The sequence below is a fragment of the Dermacentor andersoni genome, chromosome 11, assembly GCF_023375885.2.
Source record: "Dermacentor andersoni chromosome 11, qqDerAnde1_hic_scaffold, whole genome shotgun sequence".
Classification (NCBI taxonomy): domain Eukaryota; kingdom Metazoa; phylum Arthropoda; class Arachnida; order Ixodida; family Ixodidae; genus Dermacentor; species Dermacentor andersoni.
In genome coordinates, this window is record NC_092824.1 from 20735491 (window position 1) to 20752478 (window position 16988).

The 16988-nt window shown below is 47.7% G+C and overlaps 1 protein-coding gene across 5 annotated transcripts in view; it reads right to left on the minus strand.

The window, feature by feature from the left end:
• Positions 1 to 16988, minus strand: part of fne (found in neurons) — a 188538-nt gene that overhangs the window by 91840 nt on the left and 79710 nt on the right. For 3 of the 5 annotated variants that reach the window (XM_055064738.1, XM_055064737.1, XM_050167350.2), the window contains exon 1: positions 1470 to 1646. The exons of the other annotated variants lie outside the window; for them this stretch is intronic. In XM_055064738.1, the coding sequence (XP_054920713.1) occupies positions 1470 to 1614 (145 nt within the window). In that variant the 5' untranslated portion in view covers positions 1615 to 1646. Of the gene's footprint in view, positions 1 to 1469; positions 1647 to 16988 lie in introns of those variants that run through there. 5 annotated transcript variants of the gene reach the window in all.

Sequence of the window (16988 nt, forward strand, 5' to 3'; positions counted from 1 at the left end):
AGCGCGGAGCTTGCAGCAAAAAAAGCACAAAGGATATTAGACGCGCAAGACGAGCGCTTTAACGCAGAAAGTGGGACACAGGCCGAGCGGGCCCTCATTGTCATTTAGGCAAGGAAAGGCAAGCGATGCTAGTAAAACGCGCGTCGAATCTGTCTGTGCGTACTCATGCGCAGACAGCGCGACTCCACGAGGCGTCGAAAGCTCCCGAAACATTCGCGCGGTCACGTAGCGGTCCACTTGCCGCGATACATAAAAAGAATACACCACCAATTAAGTGAACTATTGCTGGGCATGGCGATACCGACGGTGCGTCTCATACGTCGTGTGGAGGTTCGCGAAACTTGTACCAGCTGCGTTCGCAGCAAGACATATCGCGGTGTCCTTTCTTGTGACATCGTTCCTCAGTTAAGTAAGAAAATACTGAAAAAAGTATACTTAAATATAATCAAGATTATTACAGTGCTGTTAACAGGTTTATTTATTTATTTATTTATTTATTTATTTATTTATTTCCACGAAGACTTGCCTCAAGGCATATTGGTTCGTGTGCAATAATTCTGTGCTGTGAGACCTGTGTTCTGTATTAATTGGAACAGCGTTTTGTGGCATTCGAAACGGAAATAGGCAATGAAAATACCCAAAAGCGAAGTGACCTAAAAGAACGTATTATTATATCGCTGTTTACATAACACGTTGCTTTAGATCCCTTTATTCTCCGTCGTTTTATTTTTGCAATTTTTTTCCTGAGCAGGCACTCGCGGCAGTCTCACGCACTGTCTCACGCGAGAGGGCGAGAGCACGAGAGTTGACTGCGAAACACGTGGAATGGAACATTTTGAAGACCGAAGAATTTGCGAAGCTTCTACAGCGTCGCACGTGAAGTACGAAAGAGTATAGGGGAAAACACTAAGCCAAATAGGAAGCGTGATCAGAACATTGAGTAGCCATTGTCGCTCGCTTCGAACTTGATTTCTACGTTACATGCGAAACACCTGGATGCTTAGTATTACCTTTAACCATATCGCAAGGTTTCACACTTCGGGCGATACCGCGGTACGACAGGCGCCTGCGAAGACCCATTTTAAGTTCATATCGGCACGCGCTTATACACAACGGTAAACTGCTGACGGTCACTAAATCCGTGGACGAAATTTTTCAGCAAGCATTTCTCTACGGGCAAGACGACAATCGTTCTACAAACGGACGAGAAACATCAGATACTATGAAAGCAGCCAACAAACAAGCGTCCTCACAAATTAATATTCCCGATATGTCCATAGTGACAGCCGCGAGCATCTGGTCCCTCTATCGTTCCTTTCATACGATACCAACACAAGCCACGGCAGAAGTATGGTTATGAAGGCGACGCAACCGCCGCGGCGGCGTCTCCGGTGCAAAGGAGCGCCGTTTCTTACTCTACTGAAATTAAACAGAGACAGTTTCGCCAACGAGTCGCCACTCGTACTCACGTTGGGCAACATTCCACGCTAAAGTTCGCGTAGGCATTTTCGACGCCAGCGAAGGAAGAAAACGGGGAGTTCGGTTCGCCTCCGACGACGACGACGACGACAGCTTCGCGCGCGGAGCCGACGCGTACATTTGCAGCAGGAACATGGCGTCTCCAAGTCATCCGCGCCGTCCGCGACGAAGAACGCGTCTGCTGCTGTCGTCTGTCCGCGCGCTCGCAACGGCCTGAAGAGAAACTGATTCGGCCGCTGCCGCATTCTCGAAGTCAGTTTCATCGCAAAAACAGCTCTAATAACAACACACATGTCTAAGTATAGACTCATTCATTCGCGATGCTTTTATACGGCGAGTACAATGGATGCTTTGTAGGTCCGGTAGTACTGGTTAGCCGGCAGCAACGTTACTAGACGCGGTATCTAGTAAGGTGAAAGTGCGGTGCAGAAATGAGGCAACGTACCGCACTGAGACGCTGGTTAGCGCCCTGGAAAAAAAAGGAAGGATCGCCTTTCGGGGTTCGTTTATGCTGCGTGCAGGCGGTATTACAACCAAGGGTAAATATTATGGCAAGTGACCAAATATCGAACGCTACTTTCATTGTCAAGTTTCTGCTCGCGAACAAGCTTTACCCACAGCGAGAAAGCAGGTGTCAGCTCGCCTGCTTCTTCGCACACACAATGAGCTGCTGCACCCGACCAATGTGCAGATTCCATCGCTTCGTGTCGATGCTTTAGCGTCCTCTTGAGGAAAATTGTAGACCATAGTGAAAAATTCCAGATCCAGCTTTCTTTTGCTGAATACGTGCAACATAAATGTTTGTAGCGAAAGCATTGTATGCCCCACTACATGAAAGTTTGTCGTAGTTGGAGGCGTGACTAATGATGGTACCATAAATGGCCGACTTCGCGAAGAGTAAGAACACGTGACAATATGCTCGGATTAACGCCAAGTTTTTCCCGGAGGTTCCTGTAAACAAATTAATTTAGTGGCTACGAAAATAACACTTGACAAATGTCGGTGTGGTTCGGTATTGGACCTTCCCGGACGCCACGGCGGCTCCAGGGTTCTCGTCGACTATTTGCCCAGTTCGTGCGTCATTGCACACGTGAGAGCGCAGCCAATGGGGAGGAGGTGGCGCCACGTCATGAGTGCACAAAATGAGTATAAAATGTGTGTATAAAATTAGTGTAAGAAATAAGCGTATAACAACAGTAATCATTAAAATAAAAAAGCAGTAAGGTCGAACTGAACGGCTCTGAGTGGTCCTTCAAAAAACCATTCGCGAGCAAGCGGGCGCGTTGGGACGCTCGGCGCGTTTTGATTTTGCCTCACCGAGACGAAGTTAGAACGCAGGCGAGAGTTTGCGAAGACAACGAACGCACGGAGAAAAACATTTTTCCGGAGGTTCTAGAATGCTTCCGCATTCTTGCGCGTAAGCAGTCTTGAGCGTCTCTGCAAGACAAAAAGTGTCATTGTATCATTGACACTTTTGCTCTTGATATTTGAGCAGCGTAATAATTATTAATAACTAACTATATAATTAGGCGAAATACAATAAGTGGTCCGACTTGCTGGACACGACCGGAAACATCATCTTGGTCCTGTTGAAGCTGCGAGGCGCTCGCACATTTTTTTAAATTGTTGCACAAATTACGCGGAACACCTACTAAGCTGCTGGAACACCAACTATTCGTTAACATTATTCGTTAATGTTATTAGGCACGTAAGTGCTGGAAGCGCATGCAGGCTTCGGACCCACCGTGATCTCGACGAGACTACACATACGCGCTGATGTATTCTTTTTTTTTTCTTTTTCTTTTTTTGCCTAGGCATGTTCTTTTATACCATGCGATGTGCTGTGGTCAGTGTCTCGTGAATCGTTGCTCGCGCCGCAAAGTGCAAGGACACGAATGCCAGGAGTGCGGTTGGAAGGTCCGCAGAATTGTCATCGCAGTAACTGCACTCCTGCTGCAACATCGTCTGCCCACTCCTGGTGCACGCCTGCGTGTCCTTCTGCTGCAGAAACGCTCCCAGCGTTCACCGTCTCTGCGTGAGCTCTCACTGAACTCGCCAGGCTTCTAGAGAGTGACGTCACAAAGACGCGGCGCACGCCTCTGCCGTCAAATTGCGAGCAGGCAAAAAAAAAATTTTAAAATTCTCGGAGAACTTCAGTGGCTTCGATTGTTGAAGCCCTGTGCCATTGTCGAACCTAACAGAGGAGTAATCGATTGAGCCGATGAAAAACGGCGCTAAGAACCTGGTCATTCTGCACGAATCACTCGCGCACAAACTGCCTGGTCTCATACTGAGTGTTCACGCTTCCTCAAACGGCTTGGAATCGGATAACCTGCAAAATTTGGTCAGCAAAACAAGTCTGGCGTGCAGCTTTCCACGCATACCCAGTAACTGTTTGCGAAGAGCAACGGTGATCCACTGCCTTGTCCCTTCTTTCCCTCTGTTGTTCTTTAATTATATTTCTATTATTTTACTGTTATTTCATTTGCGTGAGGACCCTAAGACTCGCGCAACAAAATCCGATTTAACAAAATCTGGCACTTATCTAACAGCTTTGTGCGTTGAAAACCCCGAAGTTACAAAATCAAGCGTCTCGTTCGAGTTCAACTACTAACGCAATATGTGCGTAAATTATTCGGAATATACAGGACACGCCTGGTCGCTGTTCACGTGAAAGAAGACACTGACCTGCTAGGCTTCCCCTATCTCACGAAGGGTCTGATGACCCGTTCCATGGACTAGCTATCTATGAAAGAATAAATATGCTTACGTAGACAAAACTAAGATCGTCACGAACTTTTCTTCTGAAGAATTTATTCTTTTGCATGAACAGCTGGCAGTACTGCTCTCTGAGAAACTTGCATATGAGTATTCATCCGTTGTTACCCACTCTAGCGACGGCTCCTGCTGGAGCCGGCAGTATATTTGTAAAATAAATGTCTAAGCAAGCTCTCCAAGCATTTTTCACTCAACCAAGCTCTCGACTGAAAGAAAAAAAATTCCAGGGTCGCATCGACTTCGATAAATCAAGGTTTAACTGTACTCCTCTAAACACCTAACTTGTGCAGGTATACAGGAGAGGGGATAACAAGGTTTCACCGCACTCCCGTTACCTTATCATCACTTTAGCTCGCGCTATGTGAGGCAATCGCCTCTTCGGCGGGGAGCTGCGCATTCGCTTTGAATCCGCAAAACGGTCCCAAACTGGAATTTGCGTGGTCGTAGAGGCAGCACACCAGAAAAGTTGGGGAGCGAACGAAAGCATTCGTCGCCGGCCCCGATCACGTGCACGTGCGCACGTAGGAGGCGCAAGAGCGCGGATTCTCAACTTCCGCGTTCCGCGCCCTCCGGTTCACGCGACACGTGCTCATCCTTCATTGAGGGAGAGGGAGAAAATGAACCAGAAAGTGCGCACCGAACAAGAAGGAAACAAAAAACAGACGCTAACATACGCGCCCATGGGGCAGAAAGCTTCGAAGACACCACGAGCAGGTCGCGGGGTTGAGTATTTGCAGAAGGATCGCCGAGCGCGCAAGAAAAAGCGAGGAAGGGTTCCCTTGGGAGTCGTGGTCGGCGCTGGGTAAATAAGCAGACGAAAATTGCGAGAGAGCGCCAAAGCAGATGACGGGAGCGGTGGAGCAGACGACGCTTGGCCGCCGGCTCCCTGGAGGCAGAACCCTTCAACTCTGCGGCAGTCGCGAAATGTCCCACGTTTAAAAACCTCTGTGCAATGGAGCGAATGCTACAAGGGCGGAGCTCCTGCACGCGTGTTACTACGTCAAGTAGCGTTACGGTGCTTTCGTCCTTCAGGAGCTGATACTCGGAATCAGCGTAGCTTCCCTGTGCGATGGTTTCGCATTTGGCCGAAACGCGGAAGAGAAAAGGGGGCAAAAGTTCTAATTTGACACCGAGTGACGTATTTGACATTCGCGTTTTCAATTCCCCATACCAAGATAACGCGAACAAGACTTTGCAAGCATACCGTGAGAGCGTCTAACAATTGCGTGTGTTTTGTACACATGGGCTCTTTTTTTTCTTTTTTTTTTTTTTTTTTTTTTTGCCGCAGGAAGTTGTCCGCGACTATTACTGGCGCATAGCATGGAGGTCTGTCCATACATGCGGACTCTCCGAACAACAAAGCTAATTATAATATTCCAGTTTCTCCGGTGCAACGATATTAAGCATACGCACGAATTGTGAGCGAAGCCAACTGATTGTGGCTAAGCAGAATTTTCTTATCTGGCTAGTTGGGTGATACCTAAAGCTCGCCTTCGTGTTAACGGTACAAGATTACTTTTTGCAGTCAGATTAACTGTATTTAAAATCAGCATAATTTATTTCTTTTACATAAAGCTCAATAGAGTGAGCAAAGCTTTTTAAATCGCCGAAGCTTTCTTTGGCTCTTTGTCGACTTCGCGATCGTTCTTTGTCCTTCTAGCCACCTGCTGAAGTTTCTCATTGGATGAGACACGTGGAAAGGAATATAGGGCGTGAGGACGGAGTCGCGTAGCGAAGTGAGTGAAGTGTTTAAAACATAGCTTTAGGTGCCCTCTTCGACTGTGGTTTTGTTCCTTAGCACATCCTGTAATTGTGATCGGCATACGCATTAAATATTCTACCCAAACTTTTTATTTATTTATTTATTTATTTATTTATTTATTAGTCTTTCAAAGATCATATACAAGATACAAACGCCTTTAGAGGCAGACGCCAGAGGCTGGTAGTGGGTCCGTTAGGTAATTACTAGTCAGAAGCGGGCAACCTCAACAGGGATGCAATGCCAACAAGGACACAAACATTAGCAACAAAGTTCTGCAATAACAACTCTAAATAATAATGAAAAAGAAGAGCACAATAACCAAGCGCAACAAAGAAAGAAGTATTCTAATAAAGAGTGGCAAACAGAAAAAGAAATAGTAATGTCATGATAATAAAGCTAAGCTCATGTAGAAGTCCTTTATTAAAAACTTAAGACTGCAGGAAATTTTCACACACAGCCTGTTACGTATCAACACCACAAAGGGGTTAATTAGACGTTTGCCACGAGGCAAACCACCAACCATCAATCAGCGCCTGTCCAGACGTCAACGCACCGTTGACACCGATTGCTGACGGGTCCACAAAAGTCCACTACCACTGCTTGACGGCCTGAACTAATGATGAAAAGGCCAGCACCAAATGCTACCGAAGAACGAAGACAACCTTGGATTCGCAGGTTGCTATCCTGTCACATATTCCCTACCATCGGGCTTCGGATGCGGGTAATCGAGTAATCCCATCTCGAGCATGTTATCTTTAATGTCCGGTTTTGAAAAACAGCAAAGGAATGAAGTTATACCTGTCGTGAGTTCAACCCCATGATTCAATGCACTACGCTAAGTGATAGTATGTGAATGCGAAATACTAGATACGTAACACACTGGGACAAAATACGTTAAAACCTGAGAGAATATACGCTTCACTCTCGAATGCACACCATTGCCTTAGTGTATGTAAAACTTACATGCCTGGTTACATCATCATTTCAATAGAAATCGGTTGACACAGGAGAGGGGTAATTCGAGATCGCAGGGAGAGACCTTCGTCCTGGAGTGGACATAATATAGGCTGATGATGATGAGGATAACCCAGCTTTGTATACAGCTGCAGCAAAGATAAATTCCAAAAGAAAACCGCGAAAAGCGACTATCAAGCGGCCCTTTCCGCATCTCTCTTATTTCCGTAATCGCCTCCTTCTTTTTGTGGTGTGTGTGTGTTTCTGCATGCTCGGTAGCCTTCATTATTTTTGCGAGAAATGCATTTCGAGCCAACTGGCAAAAGATGCCTCTAGAGGACAACAAATACCCAAGTATTTCACATTCGCTACTGAAAAAAAAAAAAAACAACAACATGGCAGCAAAAATAAACGTCCCGCAGCCCTGACGGCCCAAGGCCAGGTTCACGGCACGCCGAAAAACTGCCGGCCACAGAAAAGTGAAAAAGAAAATGCGATAAAAACAAAAAATGTATTTTCAAATCTTTTTGCGATAGCTTACACTGAAGCACGCGCCCGGATCGCTTCCTCGCTACACTGGACCGCAGTTCTTGTTACTTCTGTTGCAGGGGGCGCACGCAATATCGCTAACAGTAAACAACAAAAGAAAAAAGAACAAAAATGGATGGTTGGAGTTTTTTACAGAGCAAAGCATACACAAGCCTTGGCACGGCTCGAGCCAGACGGGTTTGCGAAACCTAACATGAAAGTAGGTCAGTTGGAGCTGTTGCCCTCCCTTTCTTTCTTCTCTTTCTTTTTAGCCCGCAATAACAAAAAAAAAATATTTAGAAAAATGCTCGTAAAACGCTGAACAAGCGAACGTGAACGACGAGCGCGCAACACGTATACCGCGGGAACTACGCCAGAGGGCAGACCTGTAGCAAGAAAACGAAATAAACAAAAAAAAAAAAAAACATTCGTCGGCGACCAACTCGTGCGGCAACGCCCGACTAACCGCTGAGTACGGAGTCCAAAAAGAAAGCTTGGAGGCGCGGAAACGAAAACAAAAAAAAAATATCGACGTCAACTTCAACGCATGACGTCTAAGTGTAGGCGGAGCAGATGACAGGGACGCACGTAACTTCTGAAACATCGACAGCCATGACAATAAAAGTCGAACAAAAAACGTAGCAAAAAGAGATAGGAGAAAAAGAAACACGAGGCATCTCCCCCTCTCTCTAAAAAAAATTAAAAAAGAAAAGAAACCTAAAACATGACCACAAGATGTTTTACGGAGGGGTTGGGTGGGGGCAGCGCCAGGAAACGAACATAGTAAAACTATTTTTCTGTTTTTTCTTGAATGTTTTACCTGTTATTTCGCGAAATTTTCTTCTCTTACGGTCTTCTTTCCCTGTCCCTTCCTTGTTTTGCCTACATTTCTAGGTGTGCGACTACCGATTCTTTCTTTATTGGCTTCTTTGCATTCCGCGCAACTTCCCTCGTTTCTTTCTTTTCTTCATGGTATTTACATCTTTCCTAGCTACATTTCTAGGTCCGCTATTTTTCTTTTTTGTACTCCTTCGCTTCCTCGGTGGCAGCCTCGGCACACGCCGGGGCTTCGTTGGCCGAAAGGGCTCCCGAAATAGCGCCCTACACGCCGCGGCTGGCGGAGCGTGCCGAACGCCAGCGAAACCGACCAAGCGCGGAGACGAACGGAGTTCTTTCGCGGCTCGATGAGGAGAAGACGGCCCTCGAACTTCTCCCCCCACCACTCTCTGCCTCCCCCTTCCTCGCTTTTTCCATTCTCTTCGACCAATCATCCCACCTCGGCGGTCGCGATCGTGCGAACGACTACACAGCGATGCTCTCGGGCTTCCCGAAAGACACAGCACGCCGTCATGGAGCACTGGACATCGCACCGGCGGAGACCGTATACGCACTCACAATATCTGATCCCGGGTAGTCGCACAAAATTTCTTACTGCCCATGATAATTATATTAGAATTCTTAGCCTATTTTAACCGCCACCACCACCACCACTACACACCTATCTATCTATCTATCTATCTATCTATCTATCTATCTATCTATCTATCTATCTATCTATCTATCTATCTATCTATCTATCTATCTATCTATCTATCTATCTATCTATCTATCTATCTTTGCATGTATGTATGTATGTATGTATGTATGTATGTATGTATGTATGTATGTATGTATGTATGCGTCTGTTTGTATGTGTGTGCGTCCGTCTGCCTGTCCGTCCTTTTTAAGCCGCAGTTCCATATTAAAGAGCCCCCTAAAACGCCTCCGGTGCTGAAGGATTGAAACCCGCGTAACACGGTTTTTCTCAAGCACAGCGGTCCGACGCCCTAGCGCTGCGAGACGAAATTGGGCGGGAGGCGAGGGATTAATTCTCAGCGCAAGCACGCAGCGACGCGCCGCCAATGCGATCTCGGAGGCCACGCAAAGTGAGGGGTACTTGGCGGGCGCACCGTTAGATGGCGCGCATGCAGTGTGTCCAGAAGCATGGCGGCAAAAGCTAAGCATGGTGGCAACTGTCATCACCCAGTTTCAGAGGGGACGGTCCTACGTTCCATCTATCCATCCATCCAGAAAGAAAGAAACAAAGCGCCAGTGAGGAGGGCGTCTCCAGCACACAGATCATGCACGAGTCGTTTTCGGCGGTGGCAATATATACGACGTGTCGCTGCATTGCCTCGGCGCTAATTGTTTTTCACGTCAACATCGTTAGATGTGCTTCTGCGGCATTTTTATTTAATTTTTTGCTTACGTGGACGTTCTCAAGCTCGAAACCTTATAAAAGAACATACTGGAGAGCCCCCGAGAATTATATCCAGTTTAGTAAAATGCCTTCTATACCAGCCAGTTTTGTTTCACTATTTTCCAGGAGGTGTTTTCACAGCAAGCTCCCGTATGCGAGCGCAACAACGCCACGTTCTAGCGCTTGCTTCGCCCCTCCGCGTGCTCTGCCGTGCTGCTACATCGCGTCACACAACAAGTACCAGCGTCATGACGTCCCTCCGAACACGCTGCGCAGTTTTGCGGGACGTTAGTTGCCGAAATCCCGCGTTTATCTTACGACCTTGTTGACGCGAACGTGAACCAGCTGGAACACAAAAGTGCCATTTTATCCAACGCAGCAGCTGCCGATTGCGAAACACAAACGACACAAAAGAGACTCTCGGTTTAGTTAAAGCAAAACTGCTTGCATAGCCAGAATTAACGGCGCTCTTTTCATAGGAGGAACACGGAACACTATTTAAATCGGCGCACGCTCACATCCGCATTCGTTGATCGAGGTACTTCAAAGCAAGGACATTCCGTGACAGCGCACTTTAAAGCACGCAGTTCGGTCCTCTGCAATGCAAACCGAAAGAGATCACAGGCAGACGAGGCAAAGTTAAATCTACAGGGACGACTGTGAATAAGAGAAATAAAAGCCAGCACCACGCGCTCCGGTGATCAGGCGCCGCAGAGCGGCCGGAAAGCAGCGGTGCTTTTAATCGCCTGCCGCGGGGAATTCCCTTTCAATGCAGCAGGCGGGGCCGCGAGCTCAAACAGACGCGACAGATGCGAAGCGTGCGAAATGGGGAGACTCGACGGGAGGAGGGAAAAAGAAAAGAAAGAAGGAACGTCGACAAAGCAAGCGCGAATCCAGACAGGTTCCCGCCCGATGAGCACGCGCCTATAACTGTCCGCTCATAGCGCCATGCATTGCGTGGCTCTTCGTAAATGCTCACTTGTTTTTTTTTTTTTTTTTTTTTATTCGTTCCATTTTCCCTCCATAATCTCCTCGCGTTTTCCGGACACAAAACCGTTGACCCTCCGCAGCGTGCGCTATCCGTCGGCGAGCAGCAGCCTCGTTGTGAGAGCGCCCGGAGTAATCGTCGGACGAACGAACCTGATAAACTAAAGAAAGAGCTAGAAAGAAAAAGGAAAACATGAAATGGCGGTTGATAGCGAGAACTATATCGCCCCAGAAAAAGTAACCAAAGAAAAACGGCGACACCCGTTGAGATAACAGGCGCGAGAATGTTTACACAAGGTGGTCAGCATGCGCGAGTGGGCATGGCGAGATAAGGTCCAGAGCAAGCTTATCGGCTGAGAGCGACAATGGGCGCACGCAACGGCTTCAGATAACGAAAAAAAGAAAAAAAATCCCGGAAGCTCGCCGCCGTTGACGTCATTTCGAATGGCCAGGAAACAAATTTACATAGTAGAAACGGTTATATACTTTTACACGAAGAGTTACTGGCCATCCCAAGTGCATTCCTGTAAACCTGTGAACTCTTCCATTGCTAAATCTAGAAAATATTGAACAAGAACAGAGGGGAAAGCACGCGTTTAACGTTTGCCCTGAGCCCACATATTTTTTTTTTTTTTTTGAGATACCAAGAGACGCACTTTAGCGACGCTGATTTATTTGCCTACAGGACATTTTACGCAAGCAGCAGCAAAGTTCGAAGAGCCCAACTGTCAAGGAATTAAGTGCGAATTTTTCAACCACCTTACGCGTGCCGAATTCGTCTGCTCCAGGAAATGGATTGAATAAACTTGTTAAAAGTAGGTATATCCTCTGGTGTCCTTTCACCGAAGTTTTCATGCGTGCAGTCGGAGACCGACGAGGGAACCTTTTCGGCTAAAAAAACTCATTTTCTGTGTAACATGACAGAACAGGAGCAAGATGCTATAACGAGCCCAATTCCTATACTTTACCATGTCAGTAAAACTAGACTGCGTGACATTGAAGAGTTTAGAGTGATATAGTATTACTTTAAAACACTATTCACGGTCATTTCACGGAATTTTGAGGGGATAATTAGTAGAAGAAAAGGAAAACGAAGGCCGAAGTTGAACTTCTTGAACTTCGCAACGAAACACCAGCTCCGATACGTCAGCGTGACGTAACGAATTTCAAGGTTTCTTTTCGTGCTTTCGCCTTCGTGGCTGCTTAATGCTCTCAACTTTTCCTAAGCTAATTTCTCGTCTCCTTTAGTCAATTTTTAATGATAAGTATAACCTGGGCCCGAGCACACGCCACCAAGGTCCCTGACGTCATGGGCTAGCTGGTGCCAGAACTCCTTGACAGCGTCGTCCGCTGTCAAGGAGTCCGCTGTTCTTGCGTCCATTTCTGGCTTCACGAAGCTCGCTTTTAGAGTAAGCACAGTTTCTTGATATCGTAGAAATGTAATATACTCATACAGCTCAATTCGTTATTCGCTTTAGTGTCTCTGTGAAAGATATATGCTGTCACTACGAGTTCATTCGGTCTGGGGAGGTTAATGAAGATCTCCGAAGCACCCCGCCCCACGCGTCAGACAAGCAGAGTGCACAGTACGCGAATGCGGGCGCCCAAGAGCCAATCCGAAACGGCGGGTCACGGGACACCGCACCGAAGAGCGGGAAGCCGGCGCAAGTAGCGGCCCTGTCATCTCGCGTTCCCTTTGTCCGACGGGGCAAAAAAACTCAATCATCAAAGGAGTACCAGCCGCTGCCGTACTTGGCGCCGCCGTCGAGTGTAACTGGACGGGCAAGGCGAGACGCGGATGCCGGCGGATAACGTCGGTAGGGCAGGAGGGACGCGACTCCTGCCTCCTTTTGCCAGTCCGCCGAAAAGGAGAACCTGACCAGCGACGCCTAACTACGTTACTGCAAGTTGAAGGACACTGAATGATTGAAAGAGCAGCGACCGAAACCCGAGAGCTAAGCTGCAAGGGGGAAAGAGAGAGATCATGCGGGCAGCCGGCCAGTAATCAGAAGCTACGGAAAAAAACAAGCGAGAAAGACACAAAGGAAGTGCGCGTGTACGCGTACGTGTGTACGTGTCTATCAGATTGTGTGTGTGTGAATAGAGCGGGGGAGGGGGAGCTGGAGGGAAATGGAAGGGAAGTGAGAGGGAAATCGAAGCCATAGTGTGCAAACGAGCCCGCGCCGTCCGCTCAGAACTCGGACTCAAGGTCCAGTTTTAGGATCCCACGCGAAGCGACTGCCAGTGCGAAACGCGCGCGCTTTGAAGAGGAGGGAACGTCAGCTAAACGGAAAGGAGCCCCAACGCCCAAACAAAGGGGGAGGGAGACGAGAAAAAGGAGGAGGGGGAGAACGCGCTGCCACGCGGCGCGGTGATGAGCAGAGGCAGAGAGAAGTCGAGGCGGGCGGTAAGAGAGGATGGAGCAAACATAGGCCCGGTGTACGAGGAGGAGGGCGGTGTATACGGGGGTAGTTAAGACACACCGCGAGGGGACGTTGCGAGTGAAAGTGAAAAGCGCGGGGGGAAAGAGAGGGGATGGGGTTCTTGCCGCACGCGCCTCGCGCGAGCCACCCCTGAGCAGGCAGCAGCAGCCCCCCCTCTAATTGTGTTTTCTGCTTTTTGCAAGGGGAGGGGGCATACGAGGCGGCAAGCCGGGTGGCTAGGAGGTGGGGCGCATGGCCGCGACCAGCTGTCGTTTGTGTGAGCGTGAGTGCCAGCCGGACCAGCGGGAAAGCCTTGGCGTGCAAGCTTGCACACACACACACGCGCGTTAGCTCTCTTCTCACCCACCTTTCACTCGTTCTCGTCGATGGGGCTTTGTTGCTGCGTGCGCGCGTACCGTTAGGTAAAGCAGAAGAAAAGTCTGCGAGATCCCCCTCCTCATAAACCGCTCCACGTAACCCCCGTTACTCTTCGTAGATACGGATCCGGTAGGACGCAATACCGTTTTTTTCCCCCGCGTACGTCCCCAGAAACCCACCTCGGCACGACGAAAGGTATCGACTCGCTTCACCAGCATCGGAGAATAGCGCCGGTGACATGCGCGGCAAACAGTGTCTAGCAGAACGGGATCGCAAATGGCCCTTTGGCACAACGTAAACACCACCGTTTACTTTGTGCCTGTCCGTGTGTTTCTTTTAGCACGACAGACGCCTGACGCGGTGAACTGGCCGAAACCGTAAAGGGAACAGGAGTAACGGCGTGTTGAACGTACGACGGCTCTCAGCTGAGCTTGTTCGCACATGCCTTCCGCAAATCCGGCGCACACTTTTTTGGAAAAGGCGAAATGAGGATAACACCTTGCTGAGAACCAGCTGAATTTTAACCATGATATTTCAAACGTATCATACATGCTTACATCAGACTTACATCAGACTTGGACGCCTCGTAATACTAAGGCTCGGGCAGCTTAACGCAAAGCGTGTTTTTTATGTGCCTGGATCACATTTCAGGCCAGTTTGTCAAACAAGGCAATTATTATTTACTATACTTATTTGGTTACAACTCGAATAATATTTCACTGCTATCATCTTGCAGAATTATACTATCCATGACCACAAATAACGGTCAACAAGTTCTTCCAACATCTTAGTGTCGAGTTGTGTTCCAGTATTACACGGTTAATCACGCTCATAACCATATACGAAGCCTCATAAAGAAAGAAAAAAAAACAGATTCTGATACATGCATATATCGTCATTAATATGTATCGTGCTGTATCTGCAGACGCGTCTAGCTTCTGATATTCTTTTTCCGTATTTTTTAGAGCGAGGCAGGGGGCGCTGAAACCATTCTCACCGTTTTCTTCGATGGCGAAGGCTCCTATCTCTCGCGCAACTTTATCACAATTATCTTGTGTGACACTACTCTCAATCCACTGAAAAATGCATATTATATATATATATATATATATATATATATATATATATATATATATATATATATATATATATATATATATATATACATATATATATATATATGTTCCTGTGTTCGCATAGAGTGGCGATCCACATTCATGAGCGCATGCGGCGTCCAAAACAGCGCGCACCACTTTTTGCCGCCGTCCGACTATATTCGGCTGCAGCCACGTGGCCTTCGTGTGTACGATGCAGCCAGACTAAACAAAGTCGAAGAATGTTTATAATCAGTGAACGGGCTAAGGCAGTTACTTAATATTAACTCAGTCTGGTTATCGATCGACGCACCCTCGTCGTGGGCAATTTCTATAAGCACTGACAAAAGTCGAGCAAAATACTTCATCGCAGTACGTCAGGCGCGACTCCGCAGCACATAGTGTAGCCCAGTGGCTACGCCTATGCGCAGTCGAACTCGAAGTAATGGCATCGATTCCCGCACACGGCGGCGGCATTCAAATGAGCCGGATTGATTTTCAAAGAAAGAAAGAATTGCTCGTGCAATTAGATTCATTACGGACACGTTAGCGGCACAGTAAACGCAAGCACTAAATCAGTAATGAACTAATACATCATTAATTGACGAAATACATTCATTTGTCGGTTTAGTCGCACGCGAAACAATATAAAGCGAGAACAGGGCGGTAAAGAGCGTCTTTGGCGGCCTGTTATGAATTCATATTGTTTCGCGTCATATTTTATTACGCCATAGCATGTAAGAGCTACCTAGAACAGCAAGAACTGTTCCAACGTTACCTTCCCGGCAGTATTGATTACAAGACCGAGACAGAAAATTGAGGCCAAGCTTGCATTCTTAGAATTACGCTCCGAAACTTGACAGCCGCTAGCACAGTTTGACTTCGCCGATTTCAATGCATCTTCCCATATATAGGATTCAGTAACGTATCCACAAACTCGCCTAGCTTTGTATTTCGTACCTTCGGCATACAATATAGTCCAGTTTCACCGACCTACAATTAACTCGGTCGAATTACGCACCGCCAATTCGCACGGCGTTCAAGTGAGCTCGTTCGAATACCGCAAAGCGCAGACGTCACATGCGCCTCATTCTCGCGTATTTTCTGGCCCCACCAAGCCTCCTCCCGTCACGGCAAGAGTGGCTTCTCTCTCATTGTCGCACGAGGGGAATTTACTGATACAGGGCGGGCAGGTGACCACCAAGTGGACATGTACATTTCAGCAGCTGCTGAAGAGCTCGGTGGCAGCGCTGGGGCATACCAGTCAAAAGCAGGCGCCACCCCCCCCCCCCCCCCCCCCCTCAGCCAGTCTCCTCCTCAGTGGTGCAGCTTCGGCCAGTTGGCGGCGGCCGAAACGGACCGTCCACTGGGTGGACACTTACTGTATACCCCGCCCCCCGGATCTTTAGCTCCACTCATCAATTTGCGGTGCCCTGAAAATGCCATAAAGGCATTCAAAATTTTTCGCGGGACCTCGCCACGCCGTCCCTCATAACGCATTGTGTTGTTTCGGTACTGGAAAACAAAACAAAATAAAAGCATTCATTTCTGTCGCCTTTTGATATAGGATGCTCTCCAAGGTAAAATCTTCCGCGTATACTTATTTTTTAATTTTTTTTTTTATTGCGGGATCGGTGCAGCTTAATGCATGGAGCGTAATGGTGCAATGGATTCCACGTAACAGCATTATTTCGCGTGCGACCTCATAACCTGCTCCCTAGTCACAGAATATCGTCATCGAAGTTTTCTATGCGTACTACTGAGCAGTATTTATGAGCTTGGAAACCGCATTATTTAGATAAGCCGCTAAAGCAGGCAGACGACCCGCCGTGGTTGCTCTGTGGCTACGGTGTTGGGCTGCTGAGCACGAGGTCGCTGGATCGAATCCCGGCCACGGCGGCCACATTTCGATGGGGGCGAAATGCGAAAACACCCGTGGTACTTAGATTTAGGTGCACGTTAAAGAACCCCAGGTGGTCGAAATTTCCGGAGTCCTCCACTACGGCGTGCCTCATGATCAGAAAGTGGTTTTGGCACGTAAAATCCCATAATTTCTTTTTAAAGCAGGCAGACGGTTGTGTAAATAATAATTTCTTCCAAAAGCTCCCTTCTTTCTTAGAGAAGGGGCTTATTATCTATGCCAGGCTAACCAGTAGATGATGCTTCGCTCCCATCAGTAGACGACGACACTCCCAAACTGCTGTAAACAGAACAAAATACCACCTTGGAAATTTGTACAAAGGCACACCGAAACAACGCGTGCGAGCGATCCGCGCCAAACTTCTACTACAGGAGCAGCGCGGCAGGACTACGAAAAGACGCTGGCACGAGCCTACAATTCACTAAAAAAAAAAAATCGCGATGTA